The 25,594-nt window shown below is 41.3% G+C and overlaps 1 protein-coding gene across 2 annotated transcripts in view; it reads right to left on the reverse strand.

Moving 5' to 3' along the window:
• The window catches only part of itga8 (integrin, alpha 8), a 284,139-nt gene that overhangs the window by 192,638 nt on the left and 65,907 nt on the right, over positions 1-25,594 (reverse strand). For both annotated transcript variants that reach the window (XM_069914329.1, XM_069914330.1), the window contains exons 10-13: positions 23,671-23,727; positions 14,085-14,137; positions 3,536-3,741; positions 2,468-2,659 (exon numbers count right to left, since the gene is read on the reverse strand). In XM_069914329.1, coding sequence (XP_069770430.1) covers positions 2,468-2,659; positions 3,536-3,741; positions 14,085-14,137; positions 23,671-23,727 — 508 coding nt within the window. The remainder of the gene's footprint in view (positions 1-2,467; positions 2,660-3,535; positions 3,742-14,084; positions 14,138-23,670; positions 23,728-25,594) is intronic.

A 25,594-nucleotide genomic window follows, 5' to 3' on the forward strand; every position in this document is an offset into this window, starting at 1 on the left:
GACTCCATGACTCTATGATTCCATGACTCCATGACTCTATGACTCCATGACTCCATGACTCCATCACTCTATGACTCCATGACTCCATGACTCTATGACTCCATGACTCCATGACTCTATGACTCCATTACTCCATTACTCCATGACTCTATGACTCCATGACTCCATGACTCTATGACTCCATGACTCCATGACTCTATGACTCTATGACTCCATGACTCCATGACTCTATGACTCTATGACTCCATGACTCCATGATTCTATGACTCTATGACTCCATGACTCCATGACTCCATGACTCTATGACTCTATGACTCCATGACTCCATGACTCTATGACTCCATGACTCCATGACTCCATGACTCTATGACTCCATGACTCCATGACTCTATGACTCCATGACTCCATGACTCCATCACTCTATGACTCCATGACTCCATGACTCTATGACACTATGACTCCATGACTCTATGACTCTATGACTCTATGACTCCATGACTCTATGACTCCATGACTCCATCACTCTATGACTCCATGACTCTATTACTCCATGACTTATGACTCCATGACTCCATCACTCTATGACTCCATGACTCTATGACTCTATGACTCTATGACTCCATGACTCTATGACTCCATGACTCCATGACTCTATGACTCTATGACTCTATGACTCCATGACTCCATGACTCTATGACTCTATGACTCCATGACTCCATGACTCTATGACTCCATGACTCCATGACTCCATGACTCCATGACTCCATGACTCCATGACTCTATGACACTATGACTCCATGACTCTATGACTCTATGACTCCATGACTCTATGACTCTATGACTCTATGACTCCATGACTCTATGACTCCATGACTCTATGACTCTATGACTCTATGACTCCATGACTCCATGACTCCATGACTCTATGACTCCATGACTCCATGACTCTATGACTCCATGACTCTATGACTCTATGACTCTATGACTCTATGCCTCCATGACTCTATGACTCCATGACTCCATGACTCCATGACTCCATCACTCTATGACTCCATGACTCCATGACTCTATGACTCCATGACTCCATGACTCCATGACTCTATGACTCCATGACTCCATGACTCCATGACTCCATGACTCCATGACTCCATGACTCCATGACTCCATGACTCTATGACACTATGACTCCATGACTCTATGACTCTATGACTCTATGACTCCATGACTCTATGACTCCATGACTCCATCACTCTATGACTCCATGACTCTATTACTCCATGACTTATGACTCCATGACTCCATCACTCTATGACTCCATGACTCCATGACTCTATGACTCTATGACTCCATGACTCTATGACTCCATGACTCCATGACTCCATCACTCTATGACTCCATGACTCCATGACTCTATGACTCTATGACTCTATGACTCCATGACTCTATGACTCTATGACTCCATGACTCTATGACTCTATGACTCCATGACTCTATGACTCTATGACTCTATGACTCCATGACTCTATGACTCCATGACTCTATGACTCCATGACTCCATCACTCTATGACTCCATGACTCCATGACTCTATGACTCTATGACTCTATGACTCCATGACTCTATGACTCTATGACTCCATGACTCTATGACTCTATGACTCCATGACTCTATGACTCCATGACTCTATGACTCTATGACTCCATGACTCTATGACTCTATGACTCCATGACTCTATGACTCTATGATTACAATCGTGACATCTTTGTGCTGATCAAATTAAATTTGCTGATTGTTAATGATTTATATTTATCTGGATAAACCCACAGCACTGAAGCACATTAAAATTATTGGAAAGGCAGCAAATGGAAAAACAAAAGTAATGTTCAATTATATTCCATATAAGCAGTATTACTATTCATAACTTTACTGGAACAAGTATTTAATGAATTCATTGGCTTGCTCTATCTTCAGAAGAATCAAGTGATCAGCATGAGATGTGTCCGTTGGATTGCTTTGCCCAATGCAGCATAAATAAATTATTGGGAATGTGATGCTGTCAATCTAATGGAGTTAGAATACCTTTGTGTGTTCCTGCTAAGTGCCCAAAGGCAGGGCCTCCAATGCCAGAAATACAATTACAAACACAATGCTGGTAAAGGGCTTTGACTGCCAGTAACATCTCTAAAAGCAAACAAAAGGGATGCTGAGATATTCAAGATCTTCCAAACATAAGACATTAACAAAGTTAAGTCAGAAGCATAAAAATCAAACTGCTCACCAGCTCCTAACATGCTGACTCATACGTGTTATCTAATTATTGATATAATGCACACCTCATGTGCATTCGCAGCATGTTCTCTACCAGATATTAATGGCTATTCAAAATTTCCATTGAGATCCCATTATATGGATGGAAGACAAGCAATATTTTAGTAATTATACAAAATATACGTTAAGATAGTTCATACCTGGGTACTCATTGTCATCTATGTCCGATCCTCCTCGTAGAGTAAAACCAAATCCAGAAGGCATTGATTGAGAAGCCCACAAACCCTCCAGGACCTGTGATGGCTTGGAATTTAATCCAGTACTTTGGCCATTGTAGATCAGAACTTTGCCTCTTCTGTCCTCACCTCCAAAGGGTGTTCCAATCGCAATATCTATTGTTGACAAAATATATAATGAAACATTAATAATTAAAAGGTGGCAATGTAGGCTATAACTATTAGCAAGTACAACCACATCTGACATCACATGCTTAAAGAACACCCAACAGCTTCCTGATGTTTTTATAAGATCACCATTCATTCTTCCAAACTACAGAGAGAATAGTCCCAGGCTCTCCTCCGATATCTTTTCTCACAGGCTGAAATCTCATCTTGAGAGTAGGAGTAGGGATGGAGAATTAAAGTAACTGGCAACATCAAACTGATGGTCACTCCTGCGGACTGATTGGAGGTGCTCTCCACAAATCACCCAATTTGAGTTTGATTTCTAAAATGTAAAGAGCTTGGTTATTCTGCACCAGGTGTGACCTCGAAACAGTGTAATATCACCTCCTTGTGATTTACAATCTCATAAAGCACAGAAACAGCTATTCTGCCCATCACACCCATGCTAACCTTTTTAGCCATTTACATTAAACTTATTTGCCCACATTAGGTCCATCCAATTTTCCTGCACTTTCATATTTATTCACTCTAGTAATAATTAATCTTTGCTTGCAATGTGGCATTTGGATGATTTCTTGACCTTAAAATTATATATTTCTACATCTACCTTAACAGAGAGTATATTCCCTACTCAACATCGTTAATGAAGACATATAGATGATTTTACTCACATAATATAATCTACACCAGATGTTCAGAAAAAAACAAAGAGCTGTAAGTTTTTGCACAGCAGGAAAGGCAAGGTGCTAATGCATGTTTCATACAAAGGTCCGGGACTACATTTCTGTTCAAACGACCAGTGCCACTTTTAACATGACAAGGGTTAGTTAGTTCCATGTGAATTGTGGCAGTATAGAAACTGACCGTTATATCCATCAAGATTCAAATCCCTCAAAGGTGCTATGGCACTGCCAAATCTTCCAAATACTTCTGTTCCCAATAGTCTCTGAGGGTCCTTAAAGAGGAGCTCTTCCTCCTGCAGGTACAGATATACCTGTCCAACTTCCTTCAGCTTCCCGTCAGTCTCCTGGTCCATGAAAAGAGGAGCACCCACAAGCACATCATCCAGTCTGGACAGCAAACAATTCAAAGGATGGAAAGGTCTGGGTTAGAATTCAGCTAAAAAGTATTTGATATGTAAAAGATCTGCAATTATTTTATGGCTATAGAAAGAATACATTTCAATATCAAGATAGACCTGAGTGGAATAGAAATATTTAGCCATAAACAAGATCATAAGATAGGTACAGAAGTAGGCCCATTGGCCCATCGAGTCTGCTCCGCCATTCTAATAATGAGGTGATCCATCCTCCCACTCATCTCCAATCCTTGGCTTTCTCCCAATAACCCTTGATGCCCTGGCTAATCAAATACCTGTCAGTCTCTGCTTAAAATACACTCAACAACCTCGCTTCTACAGCAGCCTATGGTGAGGTGCTTCATTTTGGTAAGAAGAATCAGAATAGGACATATGTGGTAAATGGGAGAGCATTGAGGAATACAGAAGAGCAGAAAGATTTAGGAGTGACGGTACATCGTTCCCTGAAGGTAGAAACTCACGTGAATAGGGTGGTGAAGAAGGCTTTTAGTATGCTGGCCTTTATCAATCATTGCATGGAATATAGGAGTTGGGAGGTGATGTTGAGATTGTATAAGGCGTTGGTGCGGCCTAATTTGGAGTTCTGTGTGCAGTTCTGGTCGCCTAATTATAGGAAGGATATAAACAGAGTGGAGAGAGTGCAGAGAAGGTTTACCAGAATGTTGCCTGGGTTTAAGCATCTGGAGTATGGGGAGAGATTGGACAGATTGGGTCTTTATTCTTTGGAGCGTAGAAGGTTGAGAGGGGATTTGATAGAAGTATTTAAGATTATGAAAGGGATAGACAGAGTGGATGTGGATAGACTATTTCCGTTAAGAGGAGGAAAGATTAAAACAAGAGGACATGAGTTAAGAATTAAGGGGCAGAGGTTTAGAGGTAACATGATGGGGAACTTCTTTACTCAGAGAGTGGTAGCTGTGTGGAATGATCTTCCAGGAGAAATAGTGGCGGAGGAGTCAATTGTATTATTTAAGAAAAGGTTGGACAGGTATATGGATGAGAGGAAGATGGAGGGTTATGGGCATTGTGCAGGGAGGTGGGATTAGAAAGGGGTGTTTGGTTCGGTGCGGACTAGAAGGGCCTAATGGCCTGTTTCCGTGCTGTAATTGTTATGTATGTTATATGTATGTTAAAGACATTTTTCCACACCTCTGTTTAAAATTTACACCTTTTTATCCTGAAGTTATGCCCTCTTGTCCTAGACTCCCTTCAATAGGAAACATCCTTGCCACATTTACTCGGTCCAGGCCTTTCAGCATTTGAAATGCTTCTATGAGGTCCTCCTCATTCTTCTGTACGGCAACAAATTCAGTCCATGAGTATGTCACTGAGCACTCAGTGTGGATTACCAGGAGCTAGAGAGTTTATGGTGTCAGCAGTAACAGAAGACATATTTTATTTGGATATGTATTTCTGACAATGCTGTGGTCCCAGGATCCTGTACAAACCCTTGCCCTCCTCCCTCTGCTGTACTAGGTACCTGAATAAACCCCTGCCTTCCTCCCACTGCTCTCCCAGGAACCTATACACACCCTGTCCTCCTTCTTTGATGGGCCCAGGAACCTGTACAAACCCCTGCCCTCCTCCTTTTGCTGCCCCAGAAACCTGGTATAAACTCAACAATTTGATTTAGCCAATGTATACACAAATTCAAGTCCCCTACAATTACTGCAGATCCCTACTGAATGCACTTCTAATTTCCAGACTTACACTATTCCCTACATCATAAATACCATTTTTATTCCTTAGCTTCTCCCAAACTGATTCTTGAATTCCCAAATTTTGCTCACCACTTTCTTTAATTTGTTCAAGGAAATTGTTGAACGACTTTGACATTTCGCTGAGGGAACTATTATAAAAACATCAAGGTACCCCATGCATGCCACACTATGGAAATATAAACTGTGCGGTCTGATTGTCCGCTACAGTTTGTTTTATTCAAATTAAAAATTTTAATTCAATAACGTGCCAACTTCCCAGCCAGTTGGTGGGAATCCATCCTGTTCCCAAGCATATTGTGACATCATCATTTATAGGAAGTGTGTGAATAGACTGGGGTGTCACCTCCGCTGCTCTTTCCTGTGGGAGTTGAGAGTGATCACATCAAAGACTGCTTGAAAATTGAGCCTGCATTTTGAAACCATGTCAGAATCCTTGAATCGAGTCTGAATTAGCCTTTTTAACTTACAAGCATGCAACATGTCAACTCATTTGTCCATTGACATTAATTCCATTTCTTGCACTAGGTCCTTCCATGCCTTGCCTATTTAAGAATTTAAGTGCCATTTAAACATACTGATTGTGTATGATTCTACCACCTCCGCTGGTGGTGAGTTTCAGATATCAACCACTCTCTGCAAAGAATTTTCTCCTCAAAACCCTTTTAAAACTCCTTCCTCTCACAAACCTATGTCCTCTTGTTTTTGACATACTGTCCAGAGGGAAAGAATTCTGACCATTTACCCTCTCTATGCCTCTCGTAATCTGATATACCTCTATCAAGTCCCCCTTTTCCCCAGGGATTATATTGTTTTCATTTTATGATCACTTTTTTGAGGGGCTGTGAGGTCAAGGTCCTGCTGTTGAAGTCAAAATGTGGGCTTTAGTGAAAGGCCTTTAACCATTTTACTTGTGTTAAGTTCAATAACTTGGGCCTTGTGTTGTATGTTTATCCATTTTCAATTCTCTGATAAAAAAAACTTTGACTTCTCTGCTGATAAACCACACTTGCATGGTGCATCCAAGTATTAAAGCATTTCTCTGGCCATGTCTTCATGAACTATTCCCACATAGAGTCATACAGTGAGTTCTACAGGTCCTTCTGCCCATCTTGCCCAAGCTAGTCCCATTTGCCTGTGTTAGGCCTTGACTCCCCCAAATCTTTCCGATGCATGTACTTGCCTAAATGTCTTTCAAATGTTACAATCGTTCCCACCTTTATCCACCCCTGTCAGTTTGTTCCACATACTGCCACATGAAAAAGTCATCCCTCAGGTCTCTTTTATATCTTTCACTTTCATGTAAAATCTATGTCTTCTCGTTTTAAATTCCTCTATCCTGGAAGAAAGGAAATGACTGTTTCCCTTATCTATCCCCTTATGACTCTACAAACTTTGGTTTAGTCCTCCTTTAGCTTCGTACACTCCAGGGAGAAAAGACTGAGCCTATCTTGTGCCTCTTTATCACTCAAGCTTGCCCAGTCATGAATCTTTTTTGCACCCTTTTCAACTGAATGATAGCTTTCCTATACAGTGAAACCTTGTTAGAATGCGATTCATTAATCCACGAATCGCTTATAATGCGGGTGTCTATGGACCCCAAACTTTGCAAATAAGTTGATTAAAATTCAGAATCCCAATATTAAAAGAATGTGCTTGCTTTCTTTCATTGAAATTGTTAGTTCTGGATTGCGGATCCTTCGAAAACTGGTAATATTTGGGTTTGATTATCTGTGGGCTCTCTGACATATATCCATTTATTCCGTGATTCGGCTGTAATGCAGTATGAAATCTTGAACCACAACTACCGCGTTCTAACAAGGTTTTACTGTAGTTGGGTGGCCAGAACTGCACATAATAGTCCAAGTCTTACTGACATCATGAACAGTTGTAACATAATACACAATTTAGTCCCATATATATGCGTGTAATAGTCGATACTGTGTAAAAGTCAACCCCCTTTTTTTTGGCCCAAAAATTGCATATTTTCCAGATATAGTATGTAAATATTTGGGGTGAAAATGAAAACATGTGTCAGTGCAAGGTAGGGTTACAACTTCTCTTTGCAGTTTAGTTCGCATACAGCACTTGTGGTTTCAAAACTTTGCCTCCATTTTGTTTAAAAAGGCCCTCCAGAAAAAAAAACAAATATACAGCAGCAATTAAACTAAAGTCATTAAAATTGCTAAGAAGACAAATACAGGTGACCATGTAGCCGCAAGAGCGATTTGTGTATCGGAGAAACATGTGAGAGACTGATATCAAACTTGAGACAATACTGAAAAGAAAGTGTGAAAGCAGAGGTAAACCCAGAAAAAAATTTGCTGAGTGAGTGATTGAAAATCGTCAAGATGTAAAATGTGTTACTCGTGGTGCCATTCAAATCCATGCATGAAAAGAAGGAAAGAATGTTGGATTTTATGGCCAAGTGCTGGAGGGTGCACGAGATTCATGAGGCGGTATGATTTAGCATTTATGCAGAGAACTAAGATGTCACAAAAACTGCCCGCTGATCTGGATGAGAAGATATTACTTTTTCACCAGTTTGTAATCAAACATCAGAAGAAGGAATGCAACACGTTGTCATGCATAGGAACATGGATGAAACACCTATTATTCTTGATATGTCAGAGAATTGAACAGTGAACCAAAATGGAGAAAAAAAATAGTAGTTTATTGGTGAAAGCCAGTGCTCCATCCAGGGCTTTAAACAGGCACTTGGCTTTGTCCATGCAAGTATAGCTATTTCAGATGGTGAACCATGTGGGTGTAGAGCAAATGAACCATTTATCTTGTAAACATCTCTTACATATCATAGTTTTGCTATTATCTGATTCCACCAGCATTGAATGAAGATCTACCGGGACCAAATCCTGAAGAGGGCGCACAAAATCAGTGAACCGGTGCGGACTCGAAAGGCCAACATGGCCTGTTTCCGCTCCGTAAATGGTTATATGGTTATATGGTTATGAGAAAAGTAGGCTTACTTTAGTTCTTTCTTGATGGTTTTAAATTAAAGCCGACAGTTTTGTTTTTAAAAGTGAAAAACCTGGCTAAAGGAGAACTTACCAAAAGGAATTATTGTCCATATACATTCACAAGTCTGGATAGATGGCAGGTGGAGAAAATGGATAAAAGAAGGTTGGAATTTGTGACCTGGTGGACTATGCGAGAAAAAGACTTTGCTTGTCTGGGATCAGTTTAGGGCACATCTAGAGAAGTATGTTGTTGATGACCTCCCATTACCAAACACACACATGGCTGTAATTCCTGGCGGAATTGCTAGTGTTTTGCAACCAATGGATGTTAGTATCAATAAGCCATTTAAGAACGTGATGAGAATGAGCTGAAGTAACTGAATACATGAATGAGAGAAAAAAAAAACATGTCCAAATGGAGGCAGTTGGCTCACTCCATCACTTTGTCAGATCTGTGAATGGATCACTGATTCACGGAAGAAAAAGAAAACTGACATGATTGTCAAATCATTCAAGAAATGTGGAATTTTGAATGGATTGGATGGTACAGAAGCCGATTATGCGTGAGATGTCTGGAATGCTGAAGAAGAAGCGAATGCACTACCTCAAACTATGATGAAGTTGAAGAGGATACGTACGATATGCTGATTACGATGCTTTCTTTGACGCTGAAGATGATGAATAAACTTTTGTGTTTGGAAACCTTATTACGCTAAATGCTTTCTTTACTTTTTTGCATGTATGCCGTGAATAAAAACTTTTCTAGCAGTAATTATTTTTATTTCTATTGTCATTATTTATTTTGATAATTTATGGCTTATGATGAATTGAATGCATTAAAAACAAAAATGCACTAAAGAAAATGATAGCATGCTCCTGAATATGAAATTATGGTTAAAGCAGGTACTGTATGGTTGCAGCAGAGTATTATGGTAGTTTCGGTGTACAAACTCGGTATTATTACTTTAATTTACTTTAATTCATTGTGTTTTAGTTCTTTATTCATTTAGAGATCATTTGGACTTCTGCTACTGACACAGTACTTTTGGATTCTTGTGAATTTTAGCCCCTCAAAAGTAGTATCAGGTGTAAAAGTTGACCCTCCCCAAATTTGATTCGAAAAATGGGTTCCCAAAACTCGACTTCCACATGAGTATATACATTATTCCAATGGATCGCTCCACTAATAAAGCAGAATATGATTTCAAATCCTTTCATGACAGAAACAAAATATGATGTCAGTTATAGTAATTTAATAATCTGGAACTGTTCAAAAAAATCTTTATTGAAAGTGGCAAAATGAAACTACTGGGCTGCGTAAGGAATTTCTATATTCACTAATGCCTGCTACAAAAGAAATCTGGTTGATTAATTAAAATGCGTCTCTAACTTTACTTAGTTGGATCATTACTGGAAAGACAAGAGCAATAAGTAGGGATGGGTTATAAATATTGGCCTTGCCATTAAGGTTCACATCTGAATTAGTTGAATAAAAGTATCAGGTATCCTGCAAGTCAATTATTGGTTTAGGCTGTTAAGAAAACTCTCTGGCTTAAGTTGACTATAATCCTTTCAAAGAAATATCTTGTAATATAAATAATTCCCAACTAATTTTGATATTTTAATGATTTTTTTTACTGATACTTCAGTTTCTGCCTTAATCACTGGTGTATGTTTCACTCTTTGTGTTCTGTAAAATGGAGTGAAAATTGTACATTAAGTACAAAAAGAAATTAGAGGTCCTGTACTGTTGTTTTTTTTACCTCAAGGTGGCTGGAATACAAGTTATGTGGTGCTGCTTCATCCGAGAGCAACCCTCTGCCCTCTCTCCCCACCATTTCTCAGTATTTCTTTTCTCTTCAACCTTCAATCGGATGCCATTGGTGCTCTGTGGGTTGTAAGGGATTACTAGAAAAAGAAAATGTTGAGAATCACAGACCTATGACCTCTTAGCCTGTGGTCCTCTCCTTCCTCCTCTTCCCTCCACTTTTTAATTCAGACTTCTATCTATTTTTTTCTTATTCCTGACATAGGGTCAGGGTCGAAATGTTGGCTATCCTTTATTTTCTGTGGATGCTGTGAGACCTGCTGAGTTTCTCCAGCACATTTGTGCATTGCACTCAACCCCAGCCTCTAGTTAGCTTGAACAGACTGATTGGAATAGCAGTTATAGTTTTGGGCACTAATTTGCATGAATGGAATTGTCTTTTGATGGATGTTGAGTGAGATTCACCCAAATTTAAACTTCAAAGGATGAAGAGTGATTTGTTACTGTTGGGTTAATCTGTTTCCATCATAGGGAGTGGGTGGTGAGAAGTGTAGGAAAGGAGAGCAAGAGATATATATATATGGTAATGCTGAGTAATATTCCAAGGTTGGGGATTTTTGCTGACTAAATCACTAAAGAAGGGAGTGTGTGGCCAAAGTCTTATTAGAGGTGGGGGCAATGGCAAAGTGATTGAACATTTAAATGAAAATAATGAAATGAAAAACTCACCACTAATTGCAATCTGTTAAATACATTTTAAGCAAAACAGATGATATATTTGCAGAAAGATGCCACAATGTTCAAACTGCACAAAACAAAGAATTCCACACACATTTTTCTACAGAATATTTCTCACAATATACATAGAACCTTAAAACTACTCACAAAATTTTAGGTCTATTTTTATCTTTAGTCTTTATGGGAAACATCTGCATCAACAGCTGTATCCTTTCTCCAAGTAATGAGGAAAAGCACAATTTGTATTACTTAGGGTTTAAAAACAATTTCTTCCATATATAAAAGTGAAATGGTTCTTAGGTCCACCTCAGGGGAATTCCTGGGTCTATCTGTAAAGCTTCTTTCATTGGTCTGCAGAATAATCTAATCTCATGCTTATCAAATAAACCTATTTCTGCATCTTACAAAACAGTGTTGGTTAAAAGGGGAGTTCTGGGAAATGCAATCTTTATAGACTTCTTGATGTATTCTCCTTTATTGAAACTATTGAGCCTTCCCACACTCCTGTTTATTATCCAGCTTGATGTGCGACATCCACTCTAAGTTCACACACAGGGAAATAGGATGATTTAGAATGTTTTGTTCAGGCGCCAGAGAGGAAGGAAAACTTGATAACTAACAGCCTTGTACCTTGCAAAATTGGCTTTGACAGCAATCATTTATCAGGGCAACTTTGTACCATTAACAAGTCAGGGTCATCAGAGAGTCCAAAATGATCAAGTCAAAGAATCATTCAGTGTGGAAAAAAGGCCCTTCGACCCAACTTGCCCATGCCATTTGGCTCATTTCTCTAAACCTATCCTATCCATATATCTTCCCAATTTCTTTTTAAATATTTCAAATAGTACCTGTCTTAACCACCTCCGCTGATAGCCCATTCCATACATCCATCACTCGTCCCCTCTGTATTTAAAAAAAGTCTACTTTCAAAGAAATAGAATTTTATATGTTCTTTTTTTTGTGTTTCCACTGGTTGTTGAATTAATATTGAGGGAAGTAGAGTCCGGGCATTAGTGGAAAGATAAAGGGATCTCTCAAGAGAGTTTCATTTAATTATTTTCAACACAAAGGTTCACTGCAGAAGAAACAACCAGAGTGTAAGTTAACCAGTTAACAGAGCATTGGATACATATTTGTAAAGGAAGGAGAATCCAAAGAAAGTATGTTGTTTGCTCCTCTATAAATCTTGTGGAAACGAAAGCTTTTTGGGGAAGAATGAAAATCAAAAAACGACTGCTGGCATGGGACTGGCTTCAGAAAGGAAATTGATTCGTTTTAACTTTAATAATGCAGCATGGTAGAAGACCTGATCAGCCCATGACACCTGTGCCATCCAATTACACCTAATTAACCTTCCAACCTCATATGTTTTGGAGGGTTGGAGGAAACCGGAGCACCTGGAGAAAACCCACAATTACATGAGAGATGGTGGAGTATTGTGTGGTCAGAGGTGCAGACTTGGGTAACCTTGCTAGGACCAGGGGGAAATATGAATAGGAACGGCAAACACCAGGTCCAACCAATGAAAAGTGAAGTGGTCTGCATAAAATCTGCTGAAGGTTTTGGTTCTTTTCTTGCCTCCTGATAAATCTAATTCATTTTGTACTTTGTACTAATGTTGAGTTTAGTTGACTTTTACATTGGGGGAATAAATGTAACTTGCAACAAATAAAAAGTCAAATTTACAAGCAAGCTCCTATTGACCAAGGAATGTGTTATGAATTACCCCACTTAGGAGTAAGCCAATTTTTAACATCACTGATCCTTTTATTGGAGTTGTGTGAACAATGTTTTTGGCCACAGCTTTAGGATATTATTAGGCATTTGGGGTAAAGATGTATTTTCAATGGTCTTGGTGTGAGTGGGTGACCACAGCTCCACTTGAGGACTGAAGCAATATGTTACCTTGTTAAAGACCGAGATCTGTTGAGTCATACAGAATAGAAACAGGCCCTTCAAATAGCCTGCCCACATCCAATATCACGCCAAGCAAGAATTCCAAATATAACAGAACTCTATTTTTGTCTCAGTTTCCTTAGAACATTCAGAAATTGAACTGATAACACGGATGGGCAAAACAAAATTAGAAGTTCTTTTCCTTTAGATTACGAGTAGTTTACATTTGGGGACACCATGAGAATATATAAAAGAGATAACTAGATAGACCCAGGAATAAGATTTGGCCAGTCAATCTGAATAGAAAAGATGGGTTCTTTTTTTAATTGAAATAGAAAATATGAAGAGAAGTTACTAAGGAAATAAAATGTCAATGTTGCTGGAGCTGTTGTAACAACAGCACTATCACTGGTGCAGTCCTGGCAGGCAGGAAACAGAGGATACTCCACTGGGTCCTACTGTCTCCTTTTTTATGGCAAAGGGCCGATACAAGTTTTAAATGGCATGTAGAAGGGGCTGGGGATGTTGTTTTCAGAATGTTGGTGGAATGCCCAAGGTGGTGGCACCCATGTTTGGCAGCACACCACAAGGGGAGCATGGGCGCAAGATCAGTGCATTGGCACAGGGCACCAGAGCAAAAGAACACCATCCCACTGAGGAGAAGCCTAGAAGAGGATCTTCAGGGAAGGAGACTAGAGTAGCGGACTAGCAAGCTTGAAGGACTCACACCCACGCCTGTCGTTACTGGTTACAGACTTGTTGGAACCAGGTATCTGCAATTTACAATGGTGCCAATGGCAAGAAGGGATCCTGAAGAGCCTCAGGTGCTGTGAAATACAAAAATCTGATTGTAATGAAATGCTAGAGGAACTCAGCTGGTCTTTCAGCGTCCTTAGGAGACAAAGATATATTGCCAACATTTCGCAACTGAGCCCTTCTTCAAGGAATAAGCAGAATGATCAAGAAACAGGAAACCTCAGAATGCAGACAGTGATGGCTGGGGGAGGAATCCAGATCAACAAAAGGTGTCAATTAAACAGGATAAGGGGAGAGGTGAGAATTGATTATGTTTGAGCAAAAGGAGCCGGAAAGACAGAGCTAGGGGAAGACTGCAGGGTGTTGGAACAGGTGTGATAGGCTGAATAGAGCCCTAAACAGGCTCTGGAATGCTACACTCTTACTTGCTCCACAGTGTACATAATCTTGTAAGACTTACCCATCACTGTTTATATCAGAGACAGCCACAGAGTATCCAAAGTAAGAACCCATCTGTGGATTTAAAAAAATCAATCAGTGGAGTAGGGGCTGGGGGTAGGGTGAGGGTTGCAAGAAAGATGATACTTTATAAAAGATGACAATTCAAGTAGAAGCAGACACTTTCTTCCTTCACCGGCAACAACATATTTGTTGATAACTGCTAATTGCTCTGGAGAAGGTGGTGGTGAACCATTTTATTTCATGAAGTGAAGGCTCTCTTACAGAACTGCTATGGAGGGAGCTCAAGGATTTGGACCTATGCATAGGTATGTCAACATGCTTCCAGGCCGCTTATATGTGGTGACTCGGGAGGGAGCTTGCAAATAGTGGGAACCTTTGCATTGGCAGCTCTTATCCATCTAGATGGTAGAAAGTGTAAGTTTGGAAGATGCTGTAATAGACCATGTACATACTTATGGGAAGGGGGAGAGGGGAGGGGACTGACTCATCAAGGCATCTTTCTCCTAAATGTGTCGAAGGCCTTGAGAATTGCTGAAGCTGTACTCTTTCAGTTGAGTATCACAGCTCTGACATGCTTTCCATGAGCCAGAAAGTCTGGAATGGAGCCATTGGCTGCAGGATATCCAGCCTCTCACATTATTGCAGCACATTATTTATGTGTGCTGGTCTTATAAGTTTCAGGCCAATGACAGCCTCCAGAATGTTGGTCGAATGGGGTGGAATTCATGGATAAGCATCCTGAGGAATGCCTGTGGCTGAGTTGATCGACTTCCTGTAACAATCTTCATTTTAGGGAAACTCCACCCATTGAAATTTATGGACTGTTTTGGACAGATCAGGGAGTCAACATGGTTCTACACATAGAAAATACTCCCTCACAAATCTGATGGAATTTTTTTTAGGAGGTTAGCAAAAGAGCAAGGTGAAAGACATGGTATATATAGACGTTAACTAGACTTTTGACAAGTTCCCTCATGGTAAGCTGATCCAGAAAATTAGGCATTTGTGATCCAAGATGTTTTGGCAAACTGGATCCAACATTGGCTTGGTGATAGGCGGCAGAGGGTAATGGTGGGGGGGGGGGGGGGGGGCTATTTTTTCCTCCCTTGATGTGGGTTGTTGGTGGTGTTTTTTGTCTCATACATATTAATGACTAGGTTCTAAGGTCTGATAGGTAAATGTGTTGATGACATGGAGATTGGAGGTGTTGTGGTGAAAAAGATTTACTTAAGGATACAGAAAAACACGAATCAGGAGTGGTGGCAGGTAAAATTTATTTTCAAGGGGTTGAAAAAAGAGACTCAGCAGATAGTAGTTGATTGGGCAATTGAGTTCAACAGTTGAAGACAGAGGGAGCGGTCATCGTCGGAGTGGGCTGAGTCAAAGCGGCAAGGCTTTGGCTCAACAGGCTTCGGCGAGAACAGGTAAGAAGAAAGGAATAGTTGGAGTTGAAGTCAGAAAGGGCTACCCTATTTGAGGAACAAAAAGGATTCACCAGGTAGGCACAGGTAAGGGCAGGTTGTTTAGATATATATTTTGTTTGTCTAGTCATAGACTGTGGGAATGGCAGCCAAGGCAGAGGAATGCTCCTCTTGGAATATGAGGGTCATCAGGGAAGCCAGCAATATCCCTGACGACTTCAACTGTGAGAAGTGCATTCAGGTGCAGCTCCTGACAAGCTGAGTTAAGGAATTGGAGCTCAAGTTGATGAACTCTGGATTATTCGGGAGGTAGAGGGGGTGATATATGGGAGTTACAGGGACATTATCACACCCAGGAGGCAGGAGGAAGGTAGATGGGTGACAGTCAGGAGAGGGAAATGGAACAGGCAGGCAGTGCAGGGCACCCCTGTGGCCGTCCCCCTCAATAACAAGTATACCATTATAGATACTGTAGGGTGAAATGAACTACCAGGGACAAGGCATAAAGATCAGGTCTCTGGTCTTGTGGCTAAGAAGGGAAGAGAAGAGAAGATCATAGCTGTAGTGATAGGGGATTCCATGGTTAGGGGGACAGATAAAAGATTGAATATCTCAGATGGTATGTTGGCTCCCTGGTGCCAGCGTCTGAGGAATCTCAGATCAAATTCATGGCATTCTCAGGAGGGAGGGTGAGCAGCCAGATATCATGGGGATCAATAACATGGGTAGAAAGGGTGAGGATGTCCTGCAAGGAGAGTTCAGGGAGTTAGGTGCTAGGTTAAAAGACAGGACCTCCAGAGAAAAAAAACACAAAATCTGCAGACACTGTGGTCAAAATAAAAACACAAAGCTGGAGAATCTCAGCAGATCAAGCAGTGTCCTTTATATAGCAAAGGTAAAAATACGTAACTGACTGACTTTTTGGGCTAGAGGTATGGAAAAATATCGGCATGCATCCGAACAAAAGAATGGGGGGGGGAGGTGGGATGCTCCAGGATAGTAATCTCAGGTTTTCTACCTGTGCCATCTGCTTGCGAGGTTAAAAATAGGAGGATAATGCAGCTTAACAGGTAGCTAAAGATGCGGTGTAGGAGGGAGGGCTTCTGGTTTCTGGATCATTGGGGTCTCTTCCAGGGAAGGTGGGACCTGTTCCAATAGGATGGTTTGCATCTGAACTGGAAAGGGAGTAATATCCTTGCAGGAAGGTTTGCTAGAGCTGTTCCAGTTGGTTTAAATCAGATTTTCAGGGGGAGGGAAGCCAGAATGCCAGAACAGACAGAAGAATAGAGGAGGGAAAAGATGATGCACTGTTAGAAGTCAATGTGGTGGAAATGTTCTCAGATGCATCTATTTCAATGCAAGGAGTATTGTAGGAAAGTCAGATGAGCTAAGAGTGTGGATTGGCATGTGGAATTATGACTGTGGCCATAAGTCAAACTTGGTTGCAGGAGGGGCTGGACTGACAGCTAAATGTTCCAGGCTTCCATTGCTTTAGACACAATAGAATGGGTGAGATGAAAGGGGAGGAGTGGCATTGCTCATCAGGGAAAATATCACAGCTATGCTCAGGCAGGACAGAACAGAGGGCTCGTTGACTGAGGATATATGGGTGGAGCTGAGGAATGGGAAAGGTATGAACACACTCATGGGGTAGTATTACAGACCACCCAATTGTCAGAAAAAATTGGAGGAGTAAATTTGTAGAGAGATAGCTGCAGGAAACATAAGGAAGAGATTTTAAATTTTCACAAGGATGTGCAAGCCAAATGAAGGACCTTCAAAGGTGAAATTTTGAGAGTACAGAGTTTGTATGTTCCTGTCAGGATTAAAGGCAAGGTTAGCAGGCATAGGGAACCTTGATTTTCGAGGGATATTGGACATAAGTTCAACAGGTGTAGGAAACATGGAAAATGAAGTACTTGAGTATAGAAAATGCAAGAAATACATCAAGATAGAAAGCAGGAAGGCTAAAAGACATGAGCTTGCTTTGGCAGACAATGTGATGAAAAGTCCAAAGGGTGTCTACAGGTATATTTGGATAGTAAGGGACAAAATTGGTCCCCTTGAAGATCAGAGTGATCGGTTTTGGGAGATCTTAAATGGCTTTTTTTTCATCTGTATTCACTCAGGAAAAGGGCAGAGTTGTGGGAAGTAAGAAAAACAAGCAATGAGGTCATGCAATCTAGACAAATTAAAGAGGAGGAAATGCTTGCTTTCTTAAAGCAAATAAGGGTGGATAAATCCCCAGGGGTTGACACGATATTCCCTTGGACCTTGAGGGAGGCTAGTGTAGAAATTGCAGGAGTTCTGGCAGAAAATGTCCTTAGCCATGGGTGTGGCTCCGGAGGATTGAAGAGTAGCTCACATTCTTCCATTGTTTAAAAAGGTTCCAAATAAAGTAACCCTGGGAATTATAGGCTGGTGAGCCTGACATCAGTAGTAGGTAAATTATTGGAAAGTGTTCGAAGAGGTCAGATGAACAATTATTTGGATAGCCATGGACTGATTAGGGATAGTCAACATGTCTTTATACGTGGTAGGTTGTGTTTAACCAATCTTATAGAGTTTTTCGAGGAGGTTACCAGTAAAATTGACAAAGGAAAGGCTGTGGATGTTGCCTATATGCACTTTAGTAAGGCTTTTAAGAAGGTCCTGCATGGGAGGTTGTTAGTTAGGAAGGTACAGACATTAGGTATTCATGGTGAAGTAGTGTACTGGATTTGACAATGGCTCGAAGTAGAAGCCAGAGAGTAGTGGTATATGATTGCTTCTCAGACTGGAAACCGGTGACTGATGGTGTGCCTCAGGAATCAATGATGGGACCATTGTTGTTTGTCATCAATTGGATCAGCAAGTTTGCAGATAACACTAAGACTGGAGGTGTTGTGGACAGTGAGGAAGGTTTTGAAAGCTTGCAGAGGGATGAAAAATGGGCTGAAAAATGGCAGATGGAATTTAATGCAGACAAGTGTGAGGAGTTGCATTTCGGAAGGACAAAAGAAGAAAGGACATAAAGAGTAAATGGTGGGGCACTGAGGAGTGCAGTAAAACAGAGGACCTGGGAATACAGATACATAATTCTCTGAAAGTGCTGTCATGGGTGGATAGGGTTGTAAAGAGAACTTTGGCATATTGGCCTTCAAAATCAAAGTATTGAGCATAGGAGTTGGGATGTTATGGTAAAGTTGTATAAGATGCTGGTAAGGCCAAACTTGGAGTTTTATGAGCAGTTTTGGTTACCTAAGTCCAAGAAAGAAAGATAGAAAGCGTGCAGGGAAGATTTACTAAGATATTGCCCGGTCTTCAGGAACTGAGTTACAGGGAAAGGTTAAACATGTTAGGACTTTATTCCTTGGAGCATAGAAGAATGAGGGGAGATTTGATAGAGGTATTTAAAATTATAAGGGGGATAGACAGAGTAAATGTACATAGGCTTTTCATTGAGGGTAGGTGAGATACAAACCAGAGGACATGGGTTAAGGGTATAAAGGGAAAAGTTTAGGGGGACCATAAGGTGAAACTTCTCCACACAGTGAATGGTGGGGGTGTGGAACAAGCTGGCTGCTGAAGTGAATGGAGGCTCAATTTTTAACATTTAAGAGGATTTGGACAGGTACATGAATCGGAGCGGTATGGAGGGCTATGGACTGAGTGCAGGTCAGTGTAGGCAAAAAAAATGGTCTGCTCAGACTGGAAGGGCTGAAGAGGCCTATTTCAGTGCTATAATGTTCTATGGTTCTAAGTGAGTTAATCCATTTTGGGTAATCTAATATCTGCCACACATACACAATTAATGGCTGGGAGCACAGATACATTGATGTACAGAGGGACTTGGGGTATAAGTTGAAAGTTCCCTGAAAATGGCATTGGATAAGATAGTGAAGAACATGGAACATGGCACCGTACAGACCTTTTGTCTCTCGATGTTTTGCTGACCCATCATTTCCTTAAAAAAGTATTAAACCCTCCCTACCCTGTAACCCTTTATTTTTCTTCCACCCGTGTACCTGTCTAGGAGTCTCCTAAATGCTCCTAATGTTTCAGCCTCCACCACCATCCCTGGCAAAGCATTCCAGGAACCCACACTCTCTGTTTAAAAAAGATGTCTGCCCTAAACTTCCCTCCCTTCACTTTGCATTCATGTCCTCTGGTGTTTGCTTTTCCTGTCCTGGGAAAAAAATGCTGAATATCAACATTAACTATGCCTCTCATAATCCTGTAGACCTCAATTAAATCTCCTCTCATACTTCTACACTCCAAAAAAAAGTCCCAGCTCTGCTAACCTTATTTCATTAGACTTATTTTCCAATCCAGGGAACATCCTGGTAAATCTCTTCCGCACCTTCTCCATAGATTCCACATCCTTCCTGTAATTGGTGACCAGAATTGAACACAATACTCTAAGTGTGGTCTCATCAGGGATTTGTAGAGTATAAGGTACTTAGCTTGCTTGACCTCCAAAGCAAGGGTATTAAGTACAATTATTGGGACATCATGTTGTAGCTGTACTAGACGTTGGTGAGACTGCACTCACAAAATAATGTGTTCAGTTCTGATCACCACACTAAAAGAAAGGACATGGTAGGGCTAAAGAGAGTGCAGAACAGATTCACTAGGATGTTTCCTGGAATGGAGGGCATTAGGCACAAGAAGAGATTGGATAGTCTTGGATTGTTCTCAGTGTAGTGCAGGAGGTTGAGGGGTGGCATGGAGGTTTAGAACATTATGAAGGGTATAAATTGGGATGATCATCACAAATTTTTTTTCCAATGAGAGAGGAGTCTAAAACTAGGGGATGCATGTTAAATATGAGAGGGGAAAATATTTAAAAGAATTCTGAGGTGCAAATTTTTCATGTAGAACCAGAGAAGGTGGTAGAGGCAGGTACAATCTACAATGTTTAAAAATGCCCGGACTGGTCCATGGATAAGAAAGGAAGATTGTAATTTGGGCTAAATGCAGGAAAATTTGATCAGCATAGATAGGCATCTTTGTTGGCACAGAGCAGATGGGCCTGTTTCCTGTAGTATTAATGACTCTACTACTTTCAGCATCTGTTTGTGCATCTACAAGGTCAGACAGTGTTATTGACACAACATGAAGCAACTTGAATAAGTTCTACATGATTAACCTGGAAATGACATAATACAAAGACTGTGGAAACCATTCTCACAGTATACCACCTCCATGCTTTTGACATGAAACACAAGACATTGAATATATGTGATATCATTCTGCACCACATCTCCTTGAAAGCAAATAGTTTTCAGCATGAAAAATAAAATGAAAGAAGGAACCAATTGGTTAACAAGTTCACATAGTTCATGCATCAGGTGCATAAAATACCTTTTCATTTTCAGAACCTATGCATTGTGGTAAACGTTGGCCTTTTAATTTTATTCTTTTGGTTTACTATTAAATCATGGGTCTTGTGCAGCCTCCAGTACAGTTTATCTTTCCAAGTATCTGTTTGCCTGCAGCAAGTAAGAATGTTGGCATATATGAACACTGTACAATGTGTCCTCCATCAGCCAGCTCCCCACCATGAATACCAGCCCCCCCATATCTCCATCGGGCACACAAAACTCAAAACGGTCAACCAGTTTACCTATCTCGGCTGCACCATTTCATCAGATACAAGGATCGACAATGAGATAGACAACAGACTCGCCAAGGCAAATAGCGCCTTTGGAAGACTACACAAAAGAGTCTGGAAAAACAACCAACTGAAAAACCTCACAAAGATAAGCGTATACAGAGCCGTTGTCATACCCACACTCCTGTTCGGCTCCGAATCATGGGTCCTCTACCGGCACCACCTACGGCTCCTAGAACGCTTCCACCAGCGTTGTCTCCGCTCCATCCTCAACATCCATTGGAGCGCTTTCATCCCTAACGTCAAAGTACTCGAGATGGCAGAGGTCGACAGCATCGAGTCCACGCTGCTGAAGATCCAGCTGCGCTGGATGGGTCACGTCTCCAGAATGGAGGACCATCGCCTTCCCAAGATCGTGTTATATGGCGAGCTCTCCACTGGCCACCGTGACAGAGGTGCACCAAAGAAAAGGTACAAGGACTGCCTAAAGAAATCTCTTGGTGCCTGCCACATTGACCACCGCCAGTGGGCTGATAACGCCTCAAACCGTGCATCTTGGCGCCTCACAGTTTGGCGGGCAGCAACCTCCTTTGAAGAAGACCGCAGAGCCCACCTCACTGACAAAAGGCAAAGGAGGAAAAACCCAACACCCAACCCCAACCAACCAATTTTCCCCTGCAACCGCTGCAACCGTGTCTGCCTGTCCTGCATCGGACTTGTCAGCCACAAACGAGCCTGCAGCTGACGTGGACTTTTTACCCCCTCCATAAATCTTCGTCCGCGAAGCCAAGCCAAAGAAAGAAAAGAAGAATGTGTATGACAATAAACTCATCGCCACCATCACTTCTCATTAGTGATGTCCTAAGAAATTAAAACAGAAAAGAAACATAGTATAACTTTTATTTATCCCAGTATGACAGGCAACCTTCAAGCTCAACACTGGGTTGGAAGCAAAATATTTGAACTTATATTTTATGAATAAATTGTGTCTTAAAATGATTTGGTACATTTTTTTAACATTTTCTGTGGAAGACCCACATACCAGGAAATTGGACCAGCCACGTCCTGTGCGATTCACCCAAATACCAATGTCATTTTCTCAACTGTTTTCATGCATTTGGTGATGCATATATGGTGTTGATTATTCCCCACTGGCAGATATTGGATCAGCAGGTGTTTTTTTTTGTTATATCAACCGTCAGTTTAAGAAAGAGTACATTGCAATGCAGGATATCACTTTTATTTCTCAAACATTTTTCCAATAGATGCCAGTGTAAACTGGCTTTGTGGACTGATAACTGCAATTCACAGATGTCTGGAGTTTAGGACCATCTACAGCTCTGGTGCGTGATTGATCAAATCAGATATTTTTTACTGTCATGTAATAAAACAGAAATATAATATCACATGAAATTCCCTTTAATCTGCCTTGAGGCAGACAAAGATTCGCCATTAGCGCCCCTTACATTCAGAGAAAAAGAAGCAAAAGGGAGTCTCCTTAGAGACACTGAGCATCCGTGGATTCACCTCAAGCACTCCTGCAGCCTCTGCAGCCTTACAAGACTCCACTTTATTTCAAACCATTCGCAACCCGAGCCCAGATCCAAACCTCCAACAAGATGAGGAAACCTTCAACGCCCAGGGCCCTTAGTACCCTCTCTAATTTCAGTTCCAATACCTGGTTCTCGAGCCAGTCTCCAGAAGCCTGCAGCCTGGTGTGAGTCCTTTGACCTCAAGTCTCCTCAGCCTGTGTGGGTTCCTCACTGCACGTCACTTACAAATAGCTGCCTGTGTGTGGAAGCCAGCCGCTGAGCCCCCTGCTGGTCTGTCACTGTGATCACTGTCTTCAGGGTCATCTCCGCTGCTTCTTCTCAACAAGGAATGTCCTTCCCGTTACTGGTTCCCTGAGCCTGTCTGCTGCTCTCCAGAGGCTACAACCTTTAGAGACAGGCAAATTGGGCCCAGATCCCATGGTCACAGGATTTTTTAATAAAAGCACCATTGGCTCCTTTTCCAGCCTGCTTTAAATCTGCCATCGGTAGTTGGACTGGGTGGTAGGATCCGTAGGGAGAGCACTGCATCTCCGCTCCCCTCTCTTTCCAGGTCCACACAAGTGGCAGTGCTGCCGTTACAGCAGTCCTGGCAGCACCACCATTTTTTTCTTGCTCCGGGACACCCACACACTTATTCCATTCAACCTCCCTCTCTACTGCAATAAAGGAAAGAAAACACCCCACAGATTGACTAAGTTACAGAGAGAGATCAGTTAGACAAAGAAATGGAAACATAATTTTACCAGCGTGAGATTCATTGAGAAGTCCTACAATGTTGGGAAAGCAACAATCCTGAATCTGGTGGTGCGTGATCTCACACGAGCATATTCTTCCGATGGGAGGAGGTAAATGAGCGTGTAACTGGGGTGGGACGAGTCTTTTAATATGTTGGCTGCTGGTGTTCCAAAATAATAGCTTGCTATTATTTTACAATCAAATTCACATTTTTCTAAGTTTTCTCAAAGGAAAAGTTTTCATGGCATAATTAAAATAAAGAGACAAAGAGCTTTTTACCTTTTCACCAGTAAAATTCAGAATGAAAGTCATATCTGTTGCATTTATAATGGCGACCTACAAAAAGAAATGTGACTAAATTGGTCATTCCGTCTGGAGGATACAATAGTGATCATACAAATGCGTGCATTATCAACATTTATTCATATTCTTTCTGGAGATGGGAAGAAAATACTACCATCAGCACACAGTATTGCAAGCTGCTCAACACCCTGTTAGGCATATCACTATTAAACCCAGGTGCATAATCTAGGAATGCTCCTCCAGAGAAATAGTGATTGCTCAGGAGTGGCCCAGAAGTTCCCAATACAGTGTACCTGTTGGATGTTAACCCTCATCGTTGGGTATGAAGTGTGTGGCATAGAACCACAGAAAGGGAAAAGGGCCGTAATAAGAAACAGCAGGGGAGCTTGGATTTTCATCTTGCACTGGTGGCATAACAACCAATGGACTGCCTGAAGTCAACAGCAGGAGATCCAAACTATTTTCAGGTGCAGGCTGTGGGCTGCAGCCAGATGTTCCACTGCAGCTCACTGCTTGTGGAAAGGCACTGAAATCATCCTGTTTCCACACTGAATCAACCACAAAGCTGAGGGAGCCACTCCCAGAGCATGGACCAGTGGCACAAAACCAGGGAAAAGTATGTCTGTTCCTTCTACATTCTCTGACAGCTTTCACACCTTCTCCTGTACAGAGCTTTGAAGATTCACAAACTGTTAGGAGAAGAAATTCCTCCTCATCTATGGTTGGCATACCGGTTAGCATAATGCCTTCACAGCGCCAGCGATCAGGACTGGGGTTCGAATCCTGCGCTGTCTGTAAGGAGTTTGTACATTCTCCTCGAATGTGCGTGGGTTTCCCCCAGAGGCTCCAGTTCCCTACCACTATTCAAAATGTATTGGGGGTGTAGGTTAATTGGGTGTAAATTGGGTGGCATGGACTCATGGCCCAAAATGGCCTGTTACCGTGCTGCATGTCTAAATTTTAAAAACATTTAAATTCAACATTTAAAAAAATATTAATCTCTCTTTAACTCGTGACCCTGACTCTGTTCCTGACTTCTGGTTTCCCTCACAAAAGCCATCACAAGCATTTACCTTGTCAAGACCCCCCCCCCCCCCTTCACAATCTTGCACATTTCAATAACATCCCCTGACATTCTGCTGAACTTCCGTGAGTAGAAGCCAATCTGCTCCTGATCAGACAGCTCTTTCACTGCAGTAATCAACATGGTTACTCTGAAGCAAGTATATCCCTCCTCAAATGAGCAGACCAAAATTACCTGCATTATACTAAATATAGGCTCAACAAAGCTCCGAACAACCAGAGCATGACTTCCCCTTCTTTGGTAACTCACTCTTCCTTTTGATCCACATCAGGATTGTTCACTTCTACCTGTCATTGTTTTGCTTCTGTTTATTTTTTATTACTAGTATTGTTTGGCCTGCAGAGCAAGTCCTCTGATCTTGATATTAACAACACCTTGCACAGATAAAGCTGAATAATCTGATTCTAACAATTGGATTAACTCATTTGATCTTTGCCCTGTCAGATATTCTCCGCCCCTCACCCATCTTCACTGCTGACAAAACTTGTTTGTTTCTCCAGTTTCCAGTTCTGATGAAGGGACTCAGGCCAAAAGCTGTTCTCTGTTTGCAGATGCTGCCTGAAATGCTGAATGTCCCAACTCTTTTAAACTCTTTGTCTCTTGGAAAAAAGGGCAACATCCTATTTGCCTTCCTATTACTTGCTGTACCAATCCACTAAATTTCTGTTTTTATGTATAACTAAGAACCCTCCCCCCCATCCTGTTTAGCAGTACTTTCCATTTCAACAATATTATCCTTTTCAGACGTATTCAATAGTTGACTTGTTTTTCTAAAGAATGTAATGATATGCAGTATACAACAATGTAAGAAAAAAA

The sequence above is a fragment of the Narcine bancroftii genome, chromosome 1 (assembly GCF_036971445.1).
Source record: "Narcine bancroftii isolate sNarBan1 chromosome 1, sNarBan1.hap1, whole genome shotgun sequence".
NCBI lineage: Eukaryota > Metazoa > Chordata > Chondrichthyes > Torpediniformes > Narcinidae > Narcine > Narcine bancroftii.